This window comes from Xiphophorus couchianus, chromosome 21 (genome assembly GCF_001444195.1).
Source record: "Xiphophorus couchianus chromosome 21, X_couchianus-1.0, whole genome shotgun sequence".
Lineage (NCBI taxonomy): Eukaryota > Metazoa > Chordata > Actinopteri > Cyprinodontiformes > Poeciliidae > Xiphophorus > Xiphophorus couchianus.
In genome coordinates this window covers 13,171,409-13,197,985 of record NC_040248.1, presented here as the reverse complement: position 1 = coordinate 13,197,985, position 26,577 = coordinate 13,171,409, and the positions used below count along the sequence as shown (strand labels likewise).

The window sequence follows — 26,577 nt, the reverse complement described above, 5'->3', positions numbered from 1 at the left end:
ATGAGCAGCGTACACAAAGCTTGGGCCACACCGTTTAATGAGATACCACTCCATGTGAGGAAGCTCCTAGTGTTTCATCTTAATTTCAAATGAACGCTGCATCAGCCATAAATTATTTGCACAATATGTCTGTGCTTGCTTCAGCTTTGGCTGAGGCCTTTGACTCGACTACTATGCCGGTGGGAGGTTTGTCGGAGTGGAGCTGTTGTTGGGGGATGTGGACCTGTACACCCATCTTCATTTCCTCAGCACTCCTAGCAGAGTGTTAAGACTGGTAATGCAGGCATGTCAAGTATGTAGCTTTCTTTCAAAACATAAGTTTGTAAAATGACTCTGTGGATGTGCTTTATTATTTATGACACGAGTTGTTGAACAGGTAGTTACACGTTTCATTTTTACATAATTTTCTTTGGGAGATGTTATTTTATTACTATGTAGTGTTCAAATCTGAATGGCTGAAAACATTTTATGGTAAAAAGACTTAATAATGATCACATTTTAGCTCCTTGAAGATATTCTTACACCAATAAAATAAATGAATAAAATTGACATCAGAAGGTGCATACCTTTTATTTGTGCATAGATTTTTAACCACTATTTCTTGAACAGAAATCATGATATTTAAAAGTTAAAAAACACTTAATGAATTGTTAAATTCCAGTAATTTTTTGAATTGAGCTTAAAGAAATAAAATTGTTAAATTATAACTAATTAATAAGATATATTCTGTCATCTGGTTTGTGCTCCCACTTAAAAAAGCATGGATTGTTTGATGTCTATACCTACTTATGAAGCTTCTTAGGAGCCTGGCAGGTGGTGTACACTGTGAACAGGCTGCCAGTCCATCAGAAGGCAGGGCAGAGAATTAAAGAACTAACAGCCAAACTAGTAACTTTGACTATAGCACCAGTACTGTTGCTAAACTAGTCAAAGTTGGATACAAGCCTACATTGTTGTACTTCAATACAGAAACTGCCTTAGCTGCTGCAGAGCAAGCTAAAGCTAAATGCAAACTTTTCAAAATAATTCCATGAAGGTGGCTTGTGAACATATTACAAAAAACTAACAAACGCCATTCATTCGCAACAACCATGAAGATTAAGAAGCCCTCTTCGTTAGTAACTTTGACTTTAGTATTAGTGCTATCACTGAAGTAGTTAGCAAAAACAATTTTATTTGCTCCAACAAATACTATATGTTGATGTCTTAAAAAATCTGAACTTTTATTATGCTGACATATTTGTTTTGAAAATAACCCATGTCAACTTTCCAAAACTATTGCTTTCTCTTGGGCACTGGAAATGGATGTTTTTTTTAATTTTTTAATTTATTACCAAAATTAATGTGCTAATACTGTTAGGATCATTACTGAAAATTATATTGAAAAATTGTAATGACTAACATTTAATGGGTGTAATGACTCTTTTCATGGTATTCCTCATTTTTAATACTTCTTAGAAAAGAATAGCAGAGATAAGACTAACAATTGAGAAGTATTTATCTTTCTTTGACAAGGACAGTATGACCCAAAGGTTGAGCATAGGGAAGAGAAAATTAAGTTGTTTTATTTTCTAAACTAATCTCTGTTAATTTTTATATTGCTCCTTTAGCATCTGTCTCCTGGAGATTCTTTTGATTTTTCTCTGTCCTTGTAATTATTTACATAAAAAAACAGTTAATAAATATAGCTCATTCTGAGTTTATTTAATTTCTTTTTGATTCATCCCACTAAGATGATTTTTTTTCAGCTTGCTCCCACATGTATTTCATGTATCCTAACTAAGATCTATAAAGGGTCTCAATGTTGAACATGAAGACTAAATCATTTGATTGAGAGAATGTTTTATAAAGAAGCTCTGAACACTCTGAATCACCAAAAAAGATTCATTCAGATCCATTCAGTTAACTCTAATATATTTTAACGTATTTAAAAAAGGAAAAAAACAACTCATGAAACCTCAGAAGCTCTCACCCAACAAAAGATGCCAGAAGAGGCCAACAAAGACACAAACATTTTAACTGTTTCACAAGAAACAAAGAAATTGGGTCTTGCAGTTAGAGTAAACAGAGGAACATTTCAAAGGGTGATATAGTGTACATCCACAAACAGAATAATATTGGTGGTAAAGAAAATTTAAGAAAGTAAGACCCAAAACTGTTCCATTATGTAAAACAATTTTGTTTAAAACGTCATAAAAATAGCTTTTGCCATGAATTGTCACTTCAGTGAGAATCTGAAATTTTACATCTTTAAGAGACTGCAGCATTATTTGTTTTTAATCTTTCCATCACTTTTCTTCATTCAAAGGTAGGGATAAATAATAGTTCCCCTGAAAACAGTTCAGGATCATAAACTTAACAAAAATTATGAGGATAGAAAAAGAAAAAAATCTCAAAAGTAGCATAGCTCTTTGTTAGTCCTTGACGAAGGCATACCCAGAATTTTCTCTCAGTTATTACATATATAATCTTTGCCTGCAGGCTATATGCTCATTAGAGTCTACCATTATGTTAGGAGTTGAGTTGGTCATTATGTATATGACCAAAGGAAGGTTGTTGTACTTGAACATTTTAGAACCAATGTTGAAATAATAATAATAATAATAATAATAATAATAATAATAATAATGTTTATTTAATTTCATGTTGTTGGTGTTCCCTGCACCATGCATCTTACATGGCAGAACCATTGCCAGACCTCCATATCATGTTGGACTCTATTGTAAAGTAATAAAAAGACATGTAAAAATATGTTATTCTCAGGGAAAGGAGAAATACTGTAAATTCTATAAGTGCAAGTCAGTGAGACAAGTCCAGCAAGTGTATTTCAGTGTACACACTTCAGTCAAAACAATGACAAAGATTTCTAGAAACAGTTTGAAAAGGCTTTTCTGTGTGGAAAAAAAACAACTAACATTTAATGTATTTCTGTCAACTGCTGGTAAAAAAAAAACCTCATGTGACTTTGATCATTCAGCATACTACTGAATATGGTATTCTGGAAATAAGTTGGAAATAGCTCATTTGACTTTGGCAAATGGCAAAAAACATATGCTTAAATCACTAGAAAACATTTTGTAGTTTTCGCCCTCTCAAGCTCTCAAAGCATCACTGTCTTAATATGTTTGTAGAACATTCACTGCAAGGCTCAAATTAATTATAGAGCCTAAATCCCAATGGAATTCTTTAAAAGTGTGATTACATTATAATGATATCAAATCTTTTGCTAAGCGTATTAATTATCACCCTGCTGACTGAACTTATCAGCGTCACATTTCAAGTGTGAGATCTCATGCAGCTGGATTCATTTTTACACAGTGAATGATAATTTTGTTTTAGTCGAATGCTTAAAAAAGTAATGTGTACAGACTTTAATGCTTCTGAGAATTACTGTTGACGGGGTTTAGTGAACGAATATGTGACTCAACTCTAAACTTTGAATCAAGGTGAACAATTGAGGGCAAAAGTTCAATGTGAAATACTTGAAATAAACTTTTAATAACGTATGAAATCAAAATAAAAAAATATAATAATATTAAAGCTATGCATAAGCATTTCTAATATGTCTTTAGATAATAGAAATAATATTTAATCAATTGATGAAATGTCTAAATCCATTAAACGTGTGTGTGAACTGTGTGAACTCTATTTATTTCTGTTTTCATTTAATTGTAACATATTTATTGTGACATATTTTCAGACAAATGTACTGAAAACATTCAAATTGTCACAGTGGCTGGTCAAAAGGCCATAGCTTTGTTACCTGTACAAAAGAACTGAGGATTACATTGTAAATACCACTTAACCTATCGAACCTGCTTTTGATAGGTCAGGAAAGATAAACTAAATTGATAATGTGTTGCAATAAAGGACATTATTAAACAGAACTACTAAAACCATAGCTGCTTTTAACATATAATTAAGTTTTCATGATTTTTGAAAAAACCTTTAATATCAATTATGTATTTAACGACTCACTAAAATGTTTAAATAATTATGGATACATTTATTTACTTATAGGTAAATAAATTTAAACTTAAATAAACTAGAGAATAAACTTGATGAATTTCCAATGTTGCTCAAATGTATTGACTTAATTAGAAATGTCTGATGTATTTGTGACATACACTGAAAATGGCATCTGTTTATGGAGGACTCCATATCTATTTAACTTAGAGACGTGAAGCCTTCTGAATAACAAAGATAGACGTGAACATTACTAGAAAGTAACAGTCTGCTACCTATGTAAGAATGTTTACCCATGCATAATTTCTACATTTTTGTCAATGTGCTATTTTATGTATTCACTTAAAAAAAAATTGTACTGGCTACTAAAAATTTTAATATATCTCTTGGCGATAGGTTAAATTTTCCTTCTGAAATTCTGAAAAGAATACATTTCCTACACAGTTGGTGTACCTGAATGCGCCTTGGTTCTGACTTGTACAGGAAGCGCGGTGACGCTGGCGCGGTTGTTGAAAACAAACCCGGGGAAGTTGTTGACATGTCGCTTGAAGATAGTCAGAGTTTAGACACGCAAACCGCTGCAGAGCTTCTAACACACGGGTTTTGAACGGAAAGCCGTGAGACATCATAAAGCTAAACATGGAGTTATCTCCACTTATAAAGAAAATAGGTAAGCCGAACCGCTAGCTGAGTTTTGCTCAACTTATCGCTAACACAACCCTGGCGATGAAGCGGTTAGCATTTCAGCTAATTTCCCGCAACTTCACGTTCATAACTTTGCTTAAACTCCTTTCCAACTGTCTATTTTCAACTCATATGATTGCTTTCCTTAAATCTCAGGTCACTCTTTAGTGGAAATTAGAGTTCGAGCGCTGAAGAGCATCTTAAGTAAACTGGACCATTCCCTCATCACTGTGACTGACATTGTTCAAGAAAAGATGCTGTTTGTGTATCTGCTTGAGTGGTTCAATTTCCCGGAGGTTCCAATGAAGGAGGAAGTCCTTGGATTGCTTTTAACATTAGCAAAGGTACATAATGCAGTATGTTTCCAATTTAGAAAACGCCATATTTTCTAAAACATTGCTATATTTTAAAGATGACTAGTTTGTTATTGTTAAACTAAATATGTCAGCTGGACTGAATAGTATTCAATTGTTAACAGTTTCCTGCAAGTCTTTAGTGCACTCTATTTCTATTACACATTTGTAATAGGAATATCTTTGATTATCAAGCCTATTCTTTTTTCCTGTGTTCCAATATCCAGCTGGAAATGCTTCATAAGCTTACTCAGAACATAAGTAGAATTTATCTAAAATAAAAGCTACTGACTAAAGCTGTACAGTCACTATATTATATTTTATTGTCAATTTCTTCTCATTGAACCACATTAGTTAACAACAAAATTCATCAGTTATTCAGCCAGACACTATAATTGATCATTTTCACCTAGTTTGACTGATTAGTGATTTACAGGTCAAACTCTGAAGCATAAACATTTTATATCCTAACATTCAAGTGCATAAAAACAAAACAAAAAAAATATTCTATCATTTTCAGCAACAACAGAAAACATACATTTGTTGTTTTACTTACAGAAGAAAGAAAAAATCTGACATACATAATTGACGCATATTTTGATGTTGAGCTGTATCAAATGGCATGCATATTTTGCATTCCACTAATCTATTTAGTCTCTTGAATAGACTTTCATTGCCCTGGATGCCCACACTTGACATATATTTGTAATGATAAAGTAATTATTTGGAAGAGTGGTTTTGTTTATGAATGTAATTTCAGTAAACAAACTTTACACATTGCACATGCATATCCTATCTGACAAAAACAAACAAAAAATACCTAGATTTTAATTGTAAATGTGAATCGGTTTATTAAACAAACATTTTTTGACCTAAAAGGCCATATTACAAATGCTGCAAAATGCATTTGTACACATTCAGTGTACATAGTCCACCATCAACGCAGCCTTGTGTTCTTCAGTTTTAAAACCACAAGATTACATCATTTATAAATTTGAGTTAAATTTAAAAAAAAAAAAAACTTCAAGTATTGGAAGATTAAAGATGAATTGTATTTCTTGTGTTTAATTCAGGTCTGTTCATAAAATTCAAAATAAACAAATATCTGTCTTCTGAGTTTTCCAGTGATTGTCTTGAATACAAATGAATCAAAAACTTTAGAGCATCAGACTAGTTAAAAAATTTTTTTTTTCATTTTGTGAGTGTTTATTTTGTTTGTTTTTTATGTTCAAAGCATCCTAGTTCAGCGCAGATGCTGAGGGATGTCGGGGCGGTGGACTTTCTCTCTCAGCTTTCTCCTACAATCGAGCCCAGACTGCGAGCTGTCATCGATGGAACCCTGGACCAGCTGTTCCAGCTTCCTGAGCTAGTCCCCAGTCATTCAGCTGTCTACTCTCATGGACCATGCAGCGCAACTACAACAGGTGTCACAAGCTGAACCAAACATTTCTTTTACCTGCGAATGATTTTTATTTCACTGTGCTAAATTACAGCTGGCAAGTTGTCTTTTTACCTTCTCTGTTTAGCAGAAAATAGATGTTCTGTATCTAAGATGTGCAGTAACAAATGTCCTGTCTGTTCTGCAGCCCCAACACTTGTTCCAGTTGACGATAATGTGCCTAAAATGGGTTATTTCCACAAGAGTATGCACTACAATACAAATGTCCCATCTCAGAAGATGGCAGGTAATCTTTACCCTCGCAGCTTTGTTTTTTCTAAAGGCGTACCCTATTCTTAATATAAAGATTGATTTGTATTTTTATTTTTTTCCCTCCTTTTATGCATGCAGTGCGTGAATCTGTGAGATGTCTGAAATTTTCTGTATTTCCATGGCTGACTTTAACAAACACGGACCGACACATACTTTCTTCCAATGAGAGGTAAGACATAACACAGCTTTTATTTTTCTTGTTATTTATTCAGCTCCTGGCACGCTTCAGTTTTTAAGTTCCAGAAACTTTTGAATTTATGCCCAGCTCTGCTAACAGGATCACATTTATTTTCTGCTGTTCTTTTTTTATTTCAATTACTTGCTTATATAATGTTCATATTCAAAGTTTTTTTTGCGTATATTAAATATATCCACACTCATTAACTTGATGCAGCTCTCTGGGGAGCAGCAATCCTAACATGGTGAGGACAACCTGTGAACTTCTGTGTGACGTCATTCTGCAGGACTTTCCAGCAGAAATCTTCCTGCAAAGGCCTGGAATCGTTAAGGTAGTTTGAATTATCATAACTAAACAATTGTTAGTTGAACACACAATGCTTTGCAAAAGTATTTATACATCTTAAGCTTTTTAACATTTTTGTCAGATTGCAACCAAAACATTAATGTATATGGGGGATTTTATGTGATTGAACAACACAAATTTAAAGTCATGGCTTAAGTGTAAATTGGACAGAGACCGAATTGGGGTTTCCAAAATTTTTTTTACTAATTGTCTAACAGATCTCAACCCCTTTTGCTGCAATGCCTTTAATAAAACCTAGTGCCATCAAATGCTTTGTTGTATTTAATTAAATCTCAACATAAACACAGTGTTGCTGCACCGTATGTATTGATACACCTGGAAACTAACTTTACAAATCAAGAGTAAAGAAGGTCATCATCTAAAAATGAAATGTCTGCATTCAGTATTCCAATTAAAACATGAACAATTGCAAAACAAAATAATAACAAAAGAAGAAATTAAAATCAATGTAAAATTGAATAAAGTTCATACAAAATGTATTAAGAAATATGTATGGTGTTTAAAAGAAATATATTGATATTTACAGCTTTTACAAATCTGCATTAAGAGTCTAAATAATCATCTGCGTACACACCATTTCTTCTAAGCTTGGTGATGGTGGCATCATGCAGTGGAAATGCTTTTCTTGAGCAGGGTCAGAAAAGCTAGTCAGTTGATGAAGATAAAATTAAGGTCATGTATATAAAAATAGTTGGGTGTACAGTAAAAAATGTAAATAGACTTTATGTATTTAATATTGTTAGTCTAGAAATTTGCATCGCTTTTAAATGCTTTGAGAATATTCTTAACTTAAACCGAAAGCGACATTTAGACATACTGGAGGAGAAATGCAAGACTTCTTCTTTTTCTACAGTTGCTAGAATGACCTAATTTCTGTTAGATTTATGTGATTGTTGCTTCACTGTAAAAAAAAAAAATGAATAAAATAAATCAAACCAAAAAACAGCTTTCTTTTGGAAAACATCAGCTTTGGATACTGTGTCCTCGATCCTGTTGGAGCTTGTGGGGTTGCAGTTCTCTCAAGGTTTCTTTTTCTTGTGGGTAGAAGATTGCTGTGAGGATACATATTGGCTACCATGTACATCATGGAAGGTGTGAAGGTCAGTGCTGCTCGGGCGTTCTGTTGCCTTACTTCTACCAAGAAATAGTCGTTCACACTTTGAATAGGCACTGACCTTTTGGACTCAATACTGTGGAGACGTGTCAACAACGGATGCAGACATTCTTAAGTCTTCATTCTGTAACAAGTTCAGACATTCCTCATTTAGAGATACCTCTTCATTTATCTGTTGAGATTAGGTGTGTTTATTTTTGACATGTTGACAGGTATAGATTGTAGCTTGATAGCATCAGAGTGACTTTGTTGACTGGGACTTTGTCTGAGTGTTTGAGGGAATATAATTTTGCCCAAATGAGCAACTATCAGTGTTGCAGTTTGGTTAATAAAGTGGGGCTTAAAATTACATCGGTCTCAGGGCAACATTAACACACTGTCACCCAGCAGTCTTATGTTTAGAGGAAAACATATCTGGGAAATGCTTTTCTTTGTGTTGCTTTCCCCTCATTTTGAGGTTTTACTTCAGTTAAGGGAAAAGAAAACAAACAAAAAAACGACTTAAACTTAGACACACGTCTTCATTAGCAACAGGCGACAGGAAATTAGAAGTGTGAACAAATTACTGCTTTAGTAATTCAATTTCCTGTTGCCCTTTTTGTTTATTGATTCCTCCTATATTTTCTCTCTCGTTGTCTGGGTCAAGATTATGTATTAAAAGATGTATATTATTGCTTTATGGATTATACAAATTAACACAAATCTATAAATGAATAAATTAGATTTTTTTTTCATTAGTTATCCAGCAATAAAGTATGATGACAACTGATGCTCCCTTTTTATCTATTCTTTTTTCTTTTTTTTTTTCAGAACCTTTTGTTGCTGCTCAGGGTGGGTTCAGGTAAAGGTGAGGTCAGCTACCTCCACTCATCTGCTCTGTCCTGCCTGCGGCAGCTTTGTGTTGCCCTGAAGAAGAGGCTGCGCTTTCATCAAGATCCAGGCTTCTATTCAGCAAAACATGGTAAAGGACCTTATTAACCGGCTCTATGTATACACCCTTCTGTTTATGTGCTCTTTGCCATGTTGTTCTTAGTTTTAATAAGACATTCTAAAGAAAGATTTTGTTATGTATTGCCTTTGTTGTATTCTAAAATGCATAAAGAAAACTACATGTTCACTCATCAAAATATTTTGGGACTTTGAGTTATTTACTCTGGAACCCTTTGCATCACCTTTTAAGAGGTTTAGATTTTTGGTTTCCAAAATGTGGTCTACGGGCCATACTAGACCCTTGGAATGATCTTGTTCTGCTAATGACCAGAATTTGTAGTCGTCTGATGTAGGTGACCTTATTTATTTATTTATTCTTTAAAATTTTAAATTGTAATGAAATGAAAAATGTTAGATAAAAACACAATATTTGTCATTTTACTTATTATGCTTTTAGCTTATTTTATAGATTCATAGTAAAAAGGACCAAAATATGCAGTCACTTTAACTCAAAAGCAGACTTGGGAGTCCATTAATATCAAACTTAACTAAACAGAGCAAAAGCGACATATTGTATTCTTGTTGCTGAGAATAGACAAAAAAAATCTAGATCAAAAAAATAGAAAAAGTTATGATATTGTTGGCCTTTCTCTTAGTAAGACAAACATTCAAAAATCCTTTCATGTTTTGGATCTGTAATGATTTATTGATGATGATATTGTATTTTGTAGTTTTATCATTATAAAAAAAGAAATCACAAGTTCTTAAAGTATTTTTAAAAAAATTTGAACTAAAAGAAAGTGACGTTTTTGTGGTCTGTGAGCACTTTCAACTTGAAGCTTTTGTCTTGAGTGTCAGAAACCACTTGTTTAGTTGAATGTATACAAAAATTTTTTTAATAAAAATAAAAATCCAAGCATAATTCTTACTTTTATAGACACTAATCTTTTATAATCAATTAAGATAAAAAACATTTGCAGTACATCCATAGAAACCCAAAATTAATGGTAGTATTGGCCAGGGTTTATGCAAACCTGTCTAGAAGTATAAAGACAATTTTGTCGGATATGTTGCCATATTATTATAATTTTTCCAAGTATGCTTTTACATAGAAAAAAACCCAGATGACAGGAATAATAATGTTGAATTTCTCTGTGACTGTTTAGATCCAGTGTCGCAGAACTCGTCCTTCTCTTACACCCAGGAGGTTCGGGGGAACCAGCGCTCACAGGCCTCCTCTCCTGTGGCTGAGTGCTCTCCTCGGCCCTCTGTGGTGGGTCGCACAGGCCAGAGAGCCAGGGGAGATGGTCAGGACGGAGACGCAATCTCTAACAGGTGTGCCTCTAACTAAGATTCTCTTTCCAGCTTTTTTTTTTTTTTTTTTTTTTTTTTGATGCATAAGTAAAATAGTTAAGTATGACTAAGAATATTTTTCTGCTTTTCCATCTTTATCAGCAACAGGAGCCCTCTCAGAGCTCGTTTTCATTCCATTTATGGCAAATTCTGTTGTCCAATCCAGCCTGTAATTCTTTAATTTGTTTGATCCGAAGGGATATTAAAGATTATGTGTGTGATTAATCCAGTGGCAGCTCACAAGGAGGTGGGGCAAGGGCCCCCACCCCGCAACAGACGCCCCGTTCCCCTGCAGACACAGCTCACCTGGAGCTTCCCGACCTGAGCGTGGAAGACATTCTGGAGCTTCAGTTGCAGCAGCTCAGCGTGGCCCAGTTTACTGTTGCCACCATGCAGCACACCATACCGCTGCTGAAGACAGGTGGGAGTCTGTTATTTTTGCTTTCTTCTCTGCTTGAATAAACTTGAGATATTGTAAATATCCCCAGTCCTGCTTCCCTACATCAACTAGATTCTATCCGGTGTTATTTGATCTTGTCAAAAAAAAAGAACCCCCTTCCTCTGCTTTTGTTCTGCTCCTCTCTTCCTCTCAGAAGGTTTGCATGCGTTCCACCGTGTTCTGGAGCTGTTGTGTGATGCTCTCCTCCTGCTTGGGGACAGCGTTTGCGAGCTGGTCTGGGACGATCGCAGCCTGGTGGGGATGGAGCTGGCAAGTCAACACAACTCATGACAGCCTCTTATGTAGATGAATGGATACACTTCACTGAAACGGGGAGTTGGCTTGGCCACCAGACAGTTTGTCACAGACACACAAGCATACGGTGCTCAACTGTCAAGGAGAACTGTGGGCATGCGAGCGAGCTGAATGAATTATACTCGCTTGCAAAGAGCTGTACACGCAAACTTATTGTCTGCAGCACCTGGGTTAATCAAGCATCATAACTGCTGGGTTAGAAAACGTCTTCATTCATTATGTATGTTAAGTCAAGACAATATATCGTGTTAAAAAGGATTGTGCCTTTTAACCGCACAGGCTTATTTATTATATTCGCTGGCAGCCTATAGAGTATGTTTTCTGCTGTGGGATTTACGCACTTGTCAAGCCGGGGCCCCCACGGCCCTGTGCTGTTTAATACATACTCAGAGTCATGCAACCTAAGAACTATTTTGTTATCTTTATGTGGGGAGCAGCTTTTGTTTGCCAGACCCCTCTGTTTCCCTGTGGGATCGAGCCCAACCGAGCGATGCACAGGACATGCACTGCCCCCTGCTGGTGTATCCACTCTATTGTTCTATGTCTGCATCCAGAACAAAGTGACTGAGAATAGATTGTTCCAATTTATTCATGCTGCGATAGGGTGGATCTGTATCTCGTCCCAAAATAACCCTGAAATCTGATTACATTCAATTCCTCAAACCCGGGAATGAACAATTTTTTTTATTTTTTTTCTCTACTGGCTCCTTGCCAGGAGCACTGTTTGAGTCTGAGAAAATGCGCTCGCTGGTGTGTTGGTGCGTGTTTGTTGCATGTGTGGCTTTTATCTACTTTTCTGTCAGTTTATGCTTTGGTTTACATTTCTCTCTCTGTTTGTTTCAGAAGGAGAAGCTGCAAGCCTGCATGGAGCAACTGGGAGATGTACTCTTCTTTCACCAGAACTATTCAGCAGAGGCACCTCACAGTTCCCAGGTCTCCCACAGAATGGCCTACTTAGGGACTGCCATGTTTACCATTAGACTCCTGCAGACCATACTCCCTCCAGAGAAGGTTTGTATAGTGCCTTGCCAGTTGTTCATGTTCATGTTTAAGTTACAACTACACTCTTTAATTAGTTTTAGTTGGGATTTTTGTGATAGACCAACATGAACGGTACTGAATTTGGAGGTAGGAGGATAATGATATAAGGTTTACAAATTGCTACGCAACAAGCAATCTTAATAGTTTGGCATGCCTTTTTATTCAGCCCCCTTTATTCTAAATTCCCTAAATAAAATCCTGGACAACTAGTTGCCTACAAAAGTTGCCTATTGTAGTCATAAGCCAGAAAAATAGAACATTTATTAGAAGAGCAAAGAAGAGGCTCACTGTAACTCTAAATTAAATTAGACTGTTTTAATTTAGGACTATTTATTGCTATTAGCTCTCCACTAATGAAACCTTCATGGAGTGGCACCAAGAAAGCTACTTGAGATAATGGCTATAATAACTGCAACATATAGGACACAGCAAACATGTGGAAAAAGTTATCTGGTCAGATGAGACCAAAATAGAATCTTTTTTCTTTTTTTTTAACACATGCAAAGTGTGTGAAACATGTGTGAGTAGTTTTTCATGTGAAACATGGTGGTGGAAGCATCACGCTATGAGACAGTGACAGGGAAGATGCTTGAGTTTATCAAATATGGAGAGCTAAATACAGGGCAGTCCTGGTTGGAAACATACTTGGATCTTCAGATGCTACCAAATATTTAAGTCTGTGGCCGAGGATCGTCTAACCCAAAACATACAGCTGGAGGTGGACCAGAGTGGTTCAGATCTAAGCATATCATCTGCTAGACTGTCCCAGTCAAAGTCATAAATCCATTCAGCAATAAATTTCTCTGCACTATTTTGTGTTGGTCTGTTACACACACGATTCTAAAGATAATTGGTAGCTTTAGGTTGCAACACCTCGAAATATAACAAAAAACAGAATCAATAGTTTTGTGCTCGTGCCACCAAATCATCAGTTCATTGCTGTTTGTCTAAAAGTTACTATTTTCATGACCTCTGAACAGGCCAGTGAAAACCTCCCTGAAAATGCAGCAACAGCTATTTTCCACGTATGCTTGGACTCATCGCTGGGAAGTCTATTACCCAGCATGCAAGAGACAGCTGTGGCCTACTTGGAGCAAGTGGATTCAGACAGCCACAGCCTCTACAGGAGGATGAATAGAGCTGCGTTTTGGATGGAATCAACTTGTAACTTCGTGAAGGAGGCACAAGCTGAAGTATGAGCTGTAGCACTCATAAGCCCAAGATAATATTCATGTTTTACAGAAATATAGCTTGCAATTATGCAAACATCTCTTAAGACTGTAATCGATCACATTTTTCTTTCTAAAGGGGGAAAAGAACTGGTTGGACCTACTGGAACTTGCAGACCACGCAATAGATGGTCTTCCATTTCATCAGCACCTACCAATAGTCAAGGAATGTGTTCACATGTGCTCTTACTTGTAAGGCAATAATCTATAGATATGTTAGTCCATTTAGATTTTTCATTAGATGCTTTGAAATAATTTGACTTTCCTTGATGAGGTGGAAGTTTGATCAGCCCAGCCCTCTCCTCCAGACTGAGAGCCAGAAACTCTTCCTCAAGCTGCTGTCCCATCCATCGCCCCCTGTCAAAACGGAAACATATGAGTGTACTTTAAACCTGGTCAAGGTCAGAGCACGATGTTTTATAGATGGTTGTTGTTTAAATGAGCATAAAGGGTCGTGGCTGAAACATACCCGCCTTATGTTGCTTGAAAAGGGGAGCTGCCTGCTCGCTCTCCGGTACCTAAATAAGTAAAATGGAGACAAATGAGGTACAGTTCTTTGACAGCATGCTATAAAAACCCTGCTTGACATTTTGAATCAGTCTCTCTTTTCATTTTGCCAATCAGAGTCTAGAATTGAGAGGGAATTGTATTTCATGAATGCGAGCACAAGTGAGAGGATAGTGATAATTTATGATGTGATTACATATACCCCCAGGACTGCCTTGGCATCCAGAATCTTTCAAGACAGGAAGCAGCGGCATGCGCTGGCGTTAACTTCCTCCTCCACCACAGGGTCCTGTATGAAATGAGTGTTTTTGGACTGCAGGACTCTGCTCAGACGGTATTTGGATCTATGTTTGTGTTTTATGTTTAGATGTAGGAAGGGTTTTTGTGTTTTTTGTTCAGTTTTGTGTGTTCAGTGCCTTGCACAAAAATTTACACCCATCAAGATCTTTCACATTTTGTCGTGTTGCCACCACATACTACAAATATGTTTTTGATGACTGATCAAATATTATTTTTTTTTTTTAAATGTTGGTCCTGAAAAAGTCTTAGTCACTGTTTGTGTTGATTTAATTTTAGTTGGGGCTTAATTTTTAACACTTTAATTCTTCCATTCCCGACTTCTGGTATTCATTCATTCAGTAGGCTAAGGAATTAAGGTACAATTACGGTACCTTAATTGTTGCTTCTTATGACTTTGTTTCAACAATGACTTTCTTCTTCCATTAAAAATGTCAGGATTTTAAGTTCTACACCAAGATTTTAAGAAAGTTATGTATACTTTTTGAAATCCACATATCCTTTAGTTTCCTCTTCATAATTACATGCTATTTTGTGTTAGTCTAAAACATAAAATTCAGATGAATGGTGTTGTAGCATGACAAAATCTGAAAATGTTCAAGATGGTACAAATTCTTTGACAAGACAGTGTCTATCCAGATAATTTAATCACCTTTAGTACTCGGTCGCATCTGTTTGACTTGGGCTTGTTTTGTGGACTCAGCTCTTTACCTGTGATCTATAGGTGAACGTTGCTGCCAAGGATATCCTTCTATTCCTCCTCAAGGGACGATTAATGATGACGGCTCGAGCCTGGGACAGATTCAATGAGGCACTTTACCCAGTCATACCCATATTACAGGTGTTGTTCACTTTGTGGAGATTACAGAGTAATTTCACTGCTGGGCTCTTAAACCAGTCTCCTGTTTGGAACTCGTTGCACTATTTACATAGGGATATGACAGTGCGTGTTCAAAGAAGCTATCATCTGTAGGGGGAATGTTAATATTCTCAGAGCATAAAAAAATGCTTATTGTGCCGCCTGTAAGGGAAAAACATGGTCATTCCCTCATTTACATACTTTATGCTATATTGTTTCCTTTTTTGGGTGGCAGTAACAAACTTTTATTACTTGCTCAGTTTCAGGCAACGGGAAGCAGCCTCCCCATGAATATACATGAGAGTTTGACTAGGCTGTCAAGTGTGATTTAATTCAAACAGGCCATTGCAGGTTGGGCCCTCTATGTCAACAAGAGATGAAATGAAACTACCCCTAATCAAAGTGATGCAGATTTTACTTACTGTTGCAATGCTTAGCAGGAACTCCCTGCTGTTGACTACTTTGTCTTCCAACCCAGCCTGACAATTACTAGTGTATGTGTTTGTGGCTGTATTGGCAGGGCTATGCCAGCACAGAGGAGTCACTTGGAAAGTGTGTCCTGCTGATAAGTGACATGTCGGATGTGACAGGAGACGATGTTTTTCCCACTACAGGCAAGCTGAAAGCAGCGCTCCGACTCCTCTTCTCTAAACAGCCCACGTAAGTCGGAGCTCTGGGTCTTCCCATTGTCTGAGCTTGTTTGATTGTTAAGTGCTCAGACATGTGTAGGTGTTTTTTTTATTTTTTATTGTTTGTTTTTTTTCCCTTCATGCATGCGTATGTTTGCCTGGTATGATTCTTCTGCATCTTTCTGTGAAGGGTTGTTAGTTTCATTTTTTTTCTGATCTGAGTGTTTTGGTTGAGGAAAAAACTAATGGCAAAAGGTGACCATTTTGCTGTTTGACACATTTAGAGGTTGTATTTAACTTCACATATAGTACTCTGCAAAATATTCACACTCTTTCAACTTTTTTACATTTTGTCATGTTGCAAACAGCAAGCTTATGTGTATTTTATTGGGATTTTCAGTGAAACTGACCCCCCATGATTCCCTGTTACTTCACATGCTGGCTAAGCCTGCACAATGCATTGCTTCATCGCAGTAGGAATGTGTGAAACATTCATAACACAAATAATTGTTTGGAATGCAATTATTGTTTTACTGACATATTTAAAGTATTATAAAATCTCATTGTGAGGTCAGTAAATCCACCAAATCCTCTATGAGACATGTGTGATTGTTTTTCTGTATGTATATTGATTGTAGTTAACACCAGTGAATATCAGATACATTTTAGATCATGTTTTTATTTCCACCTCTAGACATTTTTAATGTGGATTGATTGCAATGTTGGTATAATTTTAACGGACAGAGGTGTGACGTTGCAAAAATTTCATTTATTACTAATTTCAAGCAATTTACATCAAAGGCTTCGTTAAGGTTTCTTAAAACTTGCTCTCAACAGTGTCAGAATAGCTGCAGTGCAACACATCCTGCCCCAGCTAACCAGCCATGCTGATGCAAACCCCACCAGAGTATTCGCAGATCAATCAGCGATCACGTCTCTTCCCAACCTCTTCTGCCTCAAAAACCCTGTAGACGTCACTCTGGACACCGTCAATAAATCCATTCTAAAGGTATATATAGAAAAAGTGACTAAAAATACATTTTTAGGAGGCGAGACAGCTTATTTTGCGTATTTGTTTATGTTTTTTTTTTTCTTAGGTGGAATCAGTAGAGAAGCTGTTTTGCATCTTGGACTCTAACACTGTAGACATCTCTCTCAGAAGATCGGCAGCAGAGCAGCTTTCTGTCGTGCTACAAGGTGACAAGTCTACAAAATCTTATTAGATTAGATAAAAAACAACTAAAGAACAGTATTGTTTATATGATTTATACCCTTGCATACTTTTTGATTGACCCACATGGTCTCTTTCTTCCATGCAGACAGAAAGTAGTTTCAAGCTTTTTTTTAAATTTATTTATTTTAGTCCAAAGTGTTGTGCTCATTATAAATTGAGAAGCAAAGTTTAAAAGTTTGATGACTGTGTCTATTCCTCTTGTTGAAGCTGCAATTGGCAGATGCTTCTGCTGCATTTCTTCCTTACCGCTGCAATACGTTTAGGCAAACAGAAGACATAAACAAATGTTTGTTGCTGAAATTTGATCTCTTTCTGTCTCACAGACAAATCAATGCACCCTGTACTGAAGAATCTTGGCATCACAGAGAGAGTCATTTCTTTTATCACAGACAATGAAAATGGCAACAAGGTAAAAAAAAAACAAAAAACATATACCTTTGGCAAGAAAGTAAATGATTGTTGAATAAATCCTTTAGTCAAGTCAAATAAAACAAACCAGTGTACATGTTTTTGTGCTTGTGTGGACTAAAGCCACTGAGGCATGGATGATTGGAGAATGAAATGGCCTATGCTAATAGTGTCAGACAGGCCGTGCTCAACAGTGATTTCTGCCCTCAGCCCAAAATTACTTCAGTCTGCTGATCATTTCCAGTTCTGGAATCAGAAAACGCCGTGGGTGATTGTCCAACAAATTCATGTAGGAGGGTGGATAATGACAAGAACTTAACTTAGCTATCATAAAAAGGCTGTTTACAACTTAGCTTTTTTTAAGCTAAGCCACAGTCAGTAAATTGTGGGTTAGCTAAAAAAATTTTTGAGAGTATATCTGCAGCTTCATATGTTATTAATCTTGTACTTATGAATGTGTTGCTCCCCAGAGCCTCGATTGTCTTCTGGAGCCGTGTGTATGCATCTTGAGAAAACTGGTGTATGCTGATCCATCTCTGAGGCACAGCCTGGCGCAACACAACCGCCTGCTCCTCACACTGCTCAGGGGTACGTACAGCAACACACCTCATTTAGTACCAGCTACACACTCTGTGTTGAGTGGTTCATGAACAAAAATCCCCAAGTCGTCCACTTGTGTGTTTGTTTTAGACATGTTGTTGTGCTTCAGTAAGTGGCATATAACATGAAGTGGGAGTACATATCTATGATGCAACTTGTTGATGTGTTGCTCAGCTTTACACCCAAACAGTGCTAACAGCTTGGTTTTTAACAAGAGTTGCTGAAAAGTAGTGCAGCTAAAAAATTGATCTTAGAATTTGTAGGTCAGTTTTTGTTTTCTTTCTATAATATGAAAATTCACTTGTGCTATCTTTGGACTGTTGACTTGAGTTTTAAGTCTGATTTGGAAAAGAGAGATTTTAGCTAAATATGTACAAGGTTTTATACATGCTAAATATTATGTTTTTTAAACTTCAGTTTTAAGTCTAAAGGTGTGATTTGGATTTTAGATTCATATTTTTAAAAATGCATTTATTAACTTTTGTTATTAAATGAATGTTCTCTTCATTGTAGCTTCCTTGATCTTGAAGGAGATGAAAAGCAATAACAGTGAGGTGGCCGTCCTCATGTGTTTGCTGCTTTTTGATGAGATCGCTTGCATTGAAACATGGTTGGTTCATATTTTTCTCACAATACATTGGAACAATACATTTTCCTGTATCAAAGTTACATACCAGGGTTTTTCTGTGAATTACGTTAAACAAATTTTAAATATAGTTTGGCATCCCTAGTACAACATTTAATGGGCAATTTTTTTAATTTTTTTTTTTTACAACTGTTATTAATCATTATTTATTCAAGAAAAATGCAACACTTCCACAAACAAGCTCCCATCATACTTGTAAAAACCTGAAATGACAGCTGGATCTCCAAAGTCTAAAAAAACTCTTCAGATTTGGATATCACAGAAAATGCCAAAAACAAACAATGAAATATTCAGTGTTTAGTATAAATAAATAAACTTTTTTTTTTTACAACAAGAATATTTTATGGTTTTCTTCTACCTGAAGAAAACCAGGTGGAAGAACCTGGTTTCTTCTTAGCTTAATAGTTTTTAAGCTATTTAAAAAAATATTTTTTTAAATAGCTTAAAAACAATTGTTAGTTTTCCTTTAATTATAAATACAAATCAGAGTACCCTTTTCTTTGCCTTTTATAAACTTTATGAAATTCTGATGTGCTAATCAACATTTGTGAACAGAATGTGTTTTATTTGAATTTTACAAACGTTTGTGAACAAAATGCCTCTTGATGTTAATTTAAAAAATATATTTTTCATCCATGATTATTTTTCTTATTAGGTCAGATAAATCCACATCAGATGCGACTCTTTCACCATTTTCTCTGCCAGTAGCTGCAGTACGGAGGTAGGCCTCGTCAAGAGACATGGAACAAAATAGAAAAAATAAATCACTTTTACTGAGCTTTAGCTCATGATATCATCTAGAATAATACCCAAAGATTTCTAACATTTGACTGTTGTTTCCTAAAGGTACAACATTCCCTTTAAGACAGCAACTCATCACGCGGTCAGCCCGTACTGCTGCATCTTGGCTCCTTCCTCTGACCTTTTGACCTTGAGTCTGGCCCGCCAAGCCTTGCAGGTGGCCTGGAATGCTGCATGGCATTCTGGGATAGATAATCTCCTGGAAAAATCAAACAGTGCTGCCTGTGATGCTGATGAGTAAGGCTCTACCTTTAACTTTTTATATACAGTGGAATATTTTAAAATAATTTTCAGTGTACTAATGTCTGCAGCAATCTCTCTCTCTCTCTCTCTCTGAGAGATAGATAGATAGATAGATAGATAGATAGATAGATAGATAGATAGATTGATTTTTTATATTTTGGTGAAATAGCACCAAAAAGCATTTGTACGCTTTATACCAAAAGCATTTGTGTGGATAATGCATAGTAATACGGTCATATGCAGTATGTTTACTGATATAGTGATATATCAAAAACACCAGTTTGAAAAAAGAATGCTAAGCAGATGTTGGATCAAAGGATCAGAGTAATAAATCTATAACAGGATTTTCATGCGAACAGAGATCCTTCCACGTATTACTCTTGAACAACACTGTCTCCACGGGGGAGTTCAGCAACGTATTAGCAACCAGAGTTGTGGCATATTGTGTTCATCCGTCTTCATTTTGTCCTAATGTGACCTAATTCAAACAAATGAGAACGTCTCTACAGTTTTAACCAGCTTGATTAAGACATTTGAAACACACCATTGGTGGATCAATCCATCTGAGATCCTGTGTGGTGCTGTGACTGGGTAAAGAGCAGATGCTTAACATGCATTACTCTTCATATTTGCATGTGCTGCTCTATAGCATTATGGTTTAATTATGTCTTGCTCCTACTTTGTGCTACTTGATTGTAACTAGTATGACTTACTAGGAAAAAAGAAATGTGTTATCTTCTGTTGGTTTGCAAATTATTGTTGCCTGTGGGTTATTACAGCTATACAATCTGGCCACAACTTACTTTTTTTAACAACTCCAACTTGACTCCAACAGATTTCACCCTGATTTGAAGCTGTCAAAGTCGCAGCTCTTGTTGCTCCGGGCAGCGCACCCTCCAGCTGCGCTCCGTGACTGCATCCAGGCTATCGAGATTGCAGCAGGGCACAAATCTGTGGCCTCTGCCCTGTCCAGGCTCAGCCTCTATTTGTTGTTTAGCAGACTGGCTCTCCCACATGTTCCCACTCACAGCTGCAGAGACATCCTCCAGTTGCTCGGCTGGCAGACAGTGTTGACCAGGTACTCTGCATGTGCATTCAAAAAATATTCATATTTGATATATAGTACTTGCAAATGCCCATGTCAGTAAATGTCTGCTGTTTCTGATCAAAATTATGGGAATTATTATGTTTGGAAGTGCTATAAAACACTGATTAAATTGCATATTTGAACAAGTACTAAATCTTTTTTTTTTTTTTAATCAAAAATCTTTGATAAGTCTAAAATGTTTAGGTTTTTTTAAAATTTCTTTTTATTTATCTCTTACAACTGAATTGATGAGATGTTTGATGGTGGTTGTTATCAAATGTTTCCAACAAATATCTGAGGGAAAAAAAGAGAAACTATGTTCTCTTTCTTTCCAATTACCTATTATTCATTGGTTTGTCTGATAAAATCACATTAGGTAAGATTTGTGGCTGTAATGAGACAAATTGTGCAAAATTTTAAGTTCAAGGTTTCCCCCCAGAAAACTTGCCAAGCCCCAGTGGTTGGGTGCTTTAATTCATCTAACGCACCGTCATGTTTTTGAGTTAAAAAATGTTAAAAGATAAATACCTAAACACTATAAAATCTTAAACAAAGCAAACAATTTAAAAGATACCTAGATAAATAAGCCTAGTGGGGGCACAGGTAAAGCCTGGTGGCCCGCCAGGCTGATCATAAACTGGGTTTCCCCCAGTTTAAACCCTGAGTGTAAGGGGTATGAATATTTTTGCAAGGCACTACTTGTACATCAGTTATCTTTCATTTGACTCAACCTTTTCCAATAATGACCTTGTTTTAGTTTTTCTCTCCCTCCTGTGTCTTTCCAAAATCAGTTCTTGGTTTTTCTAGTTAATAAAGTTACTTTGTTATGTTTAATCATAAAGAAAAGTGTAAACAAAACAAAATGTGTTGCATAGTACTTGCATGGAATATGCGAAAAGCCTTTCAGCAGTGCCTCTCTTGCCAGGATTGTCACACGCTCTGTCTCTTCTTCCCTGCAGGTTTCTCCAGGTGCGCCCGGCCTCTATTGAGGATGAAAGGTTGCTGGTGGGAATTGTGACATTTTTGAATGCCTACTTCAAACAAATCCCCACAGAGTTTACCTCTGACCAAAGGGACCAGGACCTATGCTGGATATTGGAGCTGCTTCTCAACCAGGTCCAGATCATTGACACTTTATGGACAAGCATTAAAGTAAAACCTGCTGCACCAGTGTACTGCTCTGCTTAGGATTGTGGTGCAAAGAAATAGTCACGTTTTTATGTTTTTTTGCATCATGTTGTTTGAGTGATGCAATAGTTGTGATATGGGACTGTTAGCTTTAATATGCAAATATAAATGAGTAATTTCTCATCAGTCTCAGCCATCTGAACCATATGTGCATCACATCTCCATAAAGTAGTTTTCTAAATAAGTTCCTCAATGCAGCTGCTTACAGTATATACCAGCAATCAAACCCTGAATGAGTCAGGCAGATTGATAAAACACCCTGAACACATTACGGTCTCAAAACAACAGAAAAACAGCTTTTCCCTTTAGACATAGCAGATATTATTTCCTAAGCTCTTAAAAAAATGTTGGGGCTCTTATTTTGGATTACCCGTCTGTTATTGGAAGGAGAGCTACTTTCTGTCTTTAATCAGTCTCACCTTGATTTTCTCATTAATATGTGTGTAAACAATAAGTCCTCCCCCGGTGGCTGAAGAAGACTCAGATTTAATGCTTAGTAGGGGTTAGCCTCGCTGCTCTCCTCTGTTTTTCTGTAATTACTGGGCTGTTTCAGGAACATCTGTCACCTCATATACCCTCATGAAATGTGCACTCATCAGTATATTTTTTATTAAATTTTTTTTTTTGCCATGTGGCAGCCAAGAGATTTTTTTTTTCTTTTAAAGAAATACAAGTGTTTAGTGAAGCTGTGCTTACTTTAAATAAGAACTACTTGTATCAAATGTAGAAGAAGCAAGAGATTTCAGTATGTTCCTTAGGAATCAGACATTTTCAAAAACGACACAAAAATGAATACTTTTTATTAAAAATGTCAAAATTGATGATAAAATTAAGAATCAAATTTACCTCTGAGCCACTTTCACTTACTAGTGATTAACTTCAAATCAAGAGACAAAAGATAACACCAACTCTGATCTAGATGCTAATAATTCAGACACAAACACTTAATCTAAGTTGATTAAAATTGATTATAAATCTAAGAACTCTCATGAGCTTATCGGTTTTTCCAGAAACCCCAGGGAAATATCAGTTTATAACTTGTTTTTTAATGCCTAATTTTGATGCTTGAAGGAAGAAAATTCGTTAATATTACCTTCATGGCCTATTAAAAAGAACACAGACCTTTATTCAAAGTCTGCCTTATTACAGTTCCATCTCTGATAAAGTCGGGCAGCATGACAGAAAATCTGACAACATGGATGAATATCGACTTCATCAGTCTTCATAAAATAGTCCAATATATGACTATTTTCCATCTTTCTGCAATTAGTGCCATTTTGGGCAATCTAATTTGTGTCCATTGTGAACATCTGCTGCTGTGATAATATTCCTAACTGCATAAAAATTACATTAGCAAGTAAAATGCCAGTACACAATACTCTAAATATACTCCAAAGATTAGTCTAGTTTACATTATCAATCTATCTTTAAAGATGTTTCCTGTAGGCGTCAGAAAGATACTCTTATAAGATTCATTAATATAGAAAAATAATATGTTACATAAGTCATAACTATTGTGACTGACAGTGTTTCCACTTTCCTTCTTCATCACGTAATCCTGAGTTTGAATTACTGAAAAAAACTGAATTATATTATTTTAAATTAAGCAGATTTGCAGACAAACCACTTAATTCATTTTTCAGTTTCTTCTTTATAGCAAAATTTTCACCCCAGTAATGTATTTTAAAATATTTAAGTTGAGTAAACAAACTAATAAACACACTAGTAATCTATTTGAATAAATAATTGATTTAGATAAATGAAAATGAGTTAGAAGACATTTAAATATTAAGCACATCAAATTTAATCAAATCATACAAATTAATTCTGTTTATCCACTAATTTCCTAGGAGACTGCTGCTCTTCTTCATTTGCTTCTTGGTATGGAGTCGCAGATGTTGACTCAGAGTTTAGAAGATCCTGAGGAGATTAAGAACCACGTAAACCAGAGACTGCAGAGAGAACTCATAAAGTTCTTTAACACGCTTCTGATCAGGCTGTCAAATACAACTGACAGGTAGGTTAATATCAGACATAAATCTGTTATCTTTTACTTTAACATCCTAGTGGGTTATTTTATCACTGTTTGTTTCAGATATAAAAAGATCAAAATGGTAAAGCTTGAAGAATGAAGAAAGAAACCACTCTGTAATGTTTTTCAGCTTGCCTGCTGTGTAAGAATAATAATAAAAGAAGGGAACACGCACTAACATCAATTCCTAATTTTCCTTCCACTTTATTTCTGTCGTCTATTTTTCTTTCTCCTCTGCCTGTCTGCTTTGCTTCTTTTCTCGCTGTCTCCTTTTCTGTCTGTCCAGGCTATGTTTGGCATTAGCAGGTCCCTTCAAGAGCCAGCTGGCGCTGCGCTTGCTTCAGAGCTTGCGGTTGTCTGATGCCCCGCGTTTCTATGGCCTTCCCAGCCTGGAGAGGGCACTGCACGGCATGGTCAGCCTGACTGCCCAGCCTGGCTGGAGCTCCCACTGCCCTGACCTGGAGCCCAGCTCCCTCTGCTCCAAATATCTCAGTGGATTATTAGAGGTGAGTGTGAATGCCCCCATCTTGTATTTGTGTGTGTGCTCATATGCTCGTGTTTGGAAGGGGCTTGTGCCAACCTCCCACTTGTTATGCAGATATTAAAGTGCCTACGGAAATGTTAAAATGGTAAAACATGGAAATTTCCGAGGAATGAGTAAAAATGCAGCAAAACGAACTTGTGAGACATGAATTGCAATTGACAAAAACCTCAGTGATCAGACGTGCCACGCCGAGAAGATGCTGATGAGATTAATCACCCTCGCTTTTTCCATCTGTTCAGTTGTGCAGCAGTGCGTAAAACAATCGACGAACAAAGTGAAGACCAGCCTGTACAACAGTCATCAGCACAAAGGTGTCAAAAGTTCGTTGACACCCTGTGGACTCGCTCTGTTTATATCATAAATACGCATTTTTGTTTTATTCTAATACAAATGTATAATAATGAAACAATAGTGCATATTTAAAGATAATTTCTTTTTTCAATTTACTTAATTAATCTAAAACCACAGAGTTATCCTCTTTTTAATTGTCTGACTGGCCTCTCCACTGACTTTTCTGGCAGCGTGGGGTCCTAGAGCTCTGCAGGCCTTTGGCTCCTCTCTCCTCATCTGCTCTTCTGTGCAGTCTCCCATACTGATGGCACACAAAAACAAACTAATTAGTCTCTCAGCTGTATTAAAGTTTCATTTGGGTGCAGTGCTTGACGAGCATACAATTGGCTCTGAATAAATACAGAACCTACTGTAAGCTGAGGCTTTCGAGTTTGCTTTGTACTGTCAAGTAAATGCTTTAATAACAGGCATGCACACTAGACAAATCTGTCTTTGGATTATATTTTTGTATGATGTGTAATTTTTAGGAAGACATTTTCTGTATCACTCACACAGGTGATTTCTTCATTTTACGTTGAGTGGAGAGGGAACTCATTGTCATTCATGGGGAAAGGTGTGACAAAGAACGCCATTATTTGCTTGCTTCACCTGTCCCATGAGATGATGATGGAAAACAAGGATAAGGCAAGTCTCATTTTAATGTTTTACCATTGTAACCTAATATAGCTAGAATTATTCTGTTACATTGTAACTACATTGTAATGACACAACTCATTGTATTTTTATGTGATGAACCAACACAAATTATGACATAGTTGTAAGGTGGACAGAAAATGTTTTTAAAAATGTTTTAGAAATATGAAGAGAATAGAGTGTGTTTATATCCATCCCCTTTATGTTAATACCCCTGAATAAGATTCAGCAAGTTGCCTTCAGAAGTAAGGTAGTCAACAGAGTCTGCTGGTATGTAATATACACCAATGCTTAAACAGCATCATAAACATCAAGTAACAAAGCAGATAGGTTGTGGTAATTTTTTCCCGGGGCATTAATCACAGAAACATCAAACATGTATAACCTGCTCCGAACATACGAGACGAAAATTGAAAAAAAATATGAAAATCTAACACTGCACAAAAACCTTGAGCACAAACATGGTGGTAGTAGCATCATTCTTTGGGAGCTCTTTACTTCGACATTGGCTAGGAAGCGAGTCAGAGTTGAAGGAGAAAATGGAGGAGGCCAAGTACAGGACAGTCCTGGAAGAAAACCTGTTAGTGGCTGGAAAAGACTGAAGACTTGGTTGGAAGGTGGCCTTTCGTTTGAGTGGGCAACAACTGTAAACATACAGGCAGATCTAAATGGAATTCAGTATTTAAAATTGATGTTCCCAGAAGCTCCTTTACCAGATGTGAACAGTTTTATCTCCAAAGAGGAATGGATACAATTGTGCACAACTGATAGAGATTTGCTCTTAAAAGGGTTGTAGCTGCAGTGAAAGGTTTTGTGCTCTCTAATAATGAAATCTTTAT

General features: G+C 36.3%; 1 protein-coding gene across 3 annotated transcripts in view; it reads left to right on the top strand.

Annotated features, from left to right (window-relative positions):
- The first annotated feature begins 4,469 nt into the window (after window positions 1-4,469).
- rttn (rotatin) overlaps window positions 4,470-26,577 on the top strand; it is a 37,275-nt gene continuing 15,167 nt past the window's right edge. For 2 of the 3 annotated variants that reach the window (XM_028005335.1, XM_028005337.1), the window contains exons 1-29: window positions 4,470-4,636; window positions 4,807-4,994; window positions 6,238-6,427; window positions 6,590-6,688; window positions 6,793-6,883; window positions 7,109-7,223; window positions 9,183-9,333; window positions 10,469-10,637; window positions 10,886-11,076; window positions 11,249-11,364; window positions 12,253-12,420; window positions 13,431-13,643; window positions 13,759-13,871; window positions 13,954-14,080; window positions 14,395-14,520; window positions 15,208-15,324; window positions 15,863-16,002; window positions 16,809-16,980; window positions 17,069-17,168; window positions 17,529-17,614; window positions 18,084-18,201; window positions 18,727-18,823; window positions 19,515-19,580; window positions 19,706-19,897; window positions 20,739-20,981; window positions 21,950-22,106; window positions 24,029-24,195; window positions 24,497-24,716; window positions 25,601-25,729. In XM_028005335.1, coding sequence (XP_027861136.1) covers window positions 4,606-4,636; window positions 4,807-4,994; window positions 6,238-6,427; window positions 6,590-6,688; window positions 6,793-6,883; window positions 7,109-7,223; window positions 9,183-9,333; window positions 10,469-10,637; window positions 10,886-11,076; window positions 11,249-11,364; window positions 12,253-12,420; window positions 13,431-13,643; window positions 13,759-13,871; window positions 13,954-14,080; window positions 14,395-14,520; window positions 15,208-15,324; window positions 15,863-16,002; window positions 16,809-16,980; window positions 17,069-17,168; window positions 17,529-17,614; window positions 18,084-18,201; window positions 18,727-18,823; window positions 19,515-19,580; window positions 19,706-19,897; window positions 20,739-20,981; window positions 21,950-22,106; window positions 24,029-24,195; window positions 24,497-24,716; window positions 25,601-25,729 — 4,092 coding nt within the window. In that variant the 5' untranslated portion in view covers window positions 4,470-4,605. The remainder of the gene's footprint in view (window positions 4,637-4,806; window positions 4,995-6,237; window positions 6,428-6,589; window positions 6,689-6,792; window positions 6,884-7,108; window positions 7,224-9,182; window positions 9,334-10,468; window positions 10,638-10,885; window positions 11,077-11,248; window positions 11,365-12,252; window positions 12,421-13,430; window positions 13,644-13,758; window positions 13,872-13,953; window positions 14,081-14,394; window positions 14,521-15,207; window positions 15,325-15,862; window positions 16,003-16,808; window positions 16,981-17,068; window positions 17,169-17,528; window positions 17,615-18,083; window positions 18,202-18,726; window positions 18,824-19,514; window positions 19,581-19,705; window positions 19,898-20,738; window positions 20,982-21,949; window positions 22,107-24,028; window positions 24,196-24,496; window positions 24,717-25,600; window positions 25,730-26,577) is intronic. The other variant, XM_028005336.1, reaches the window with a different exon arrangement.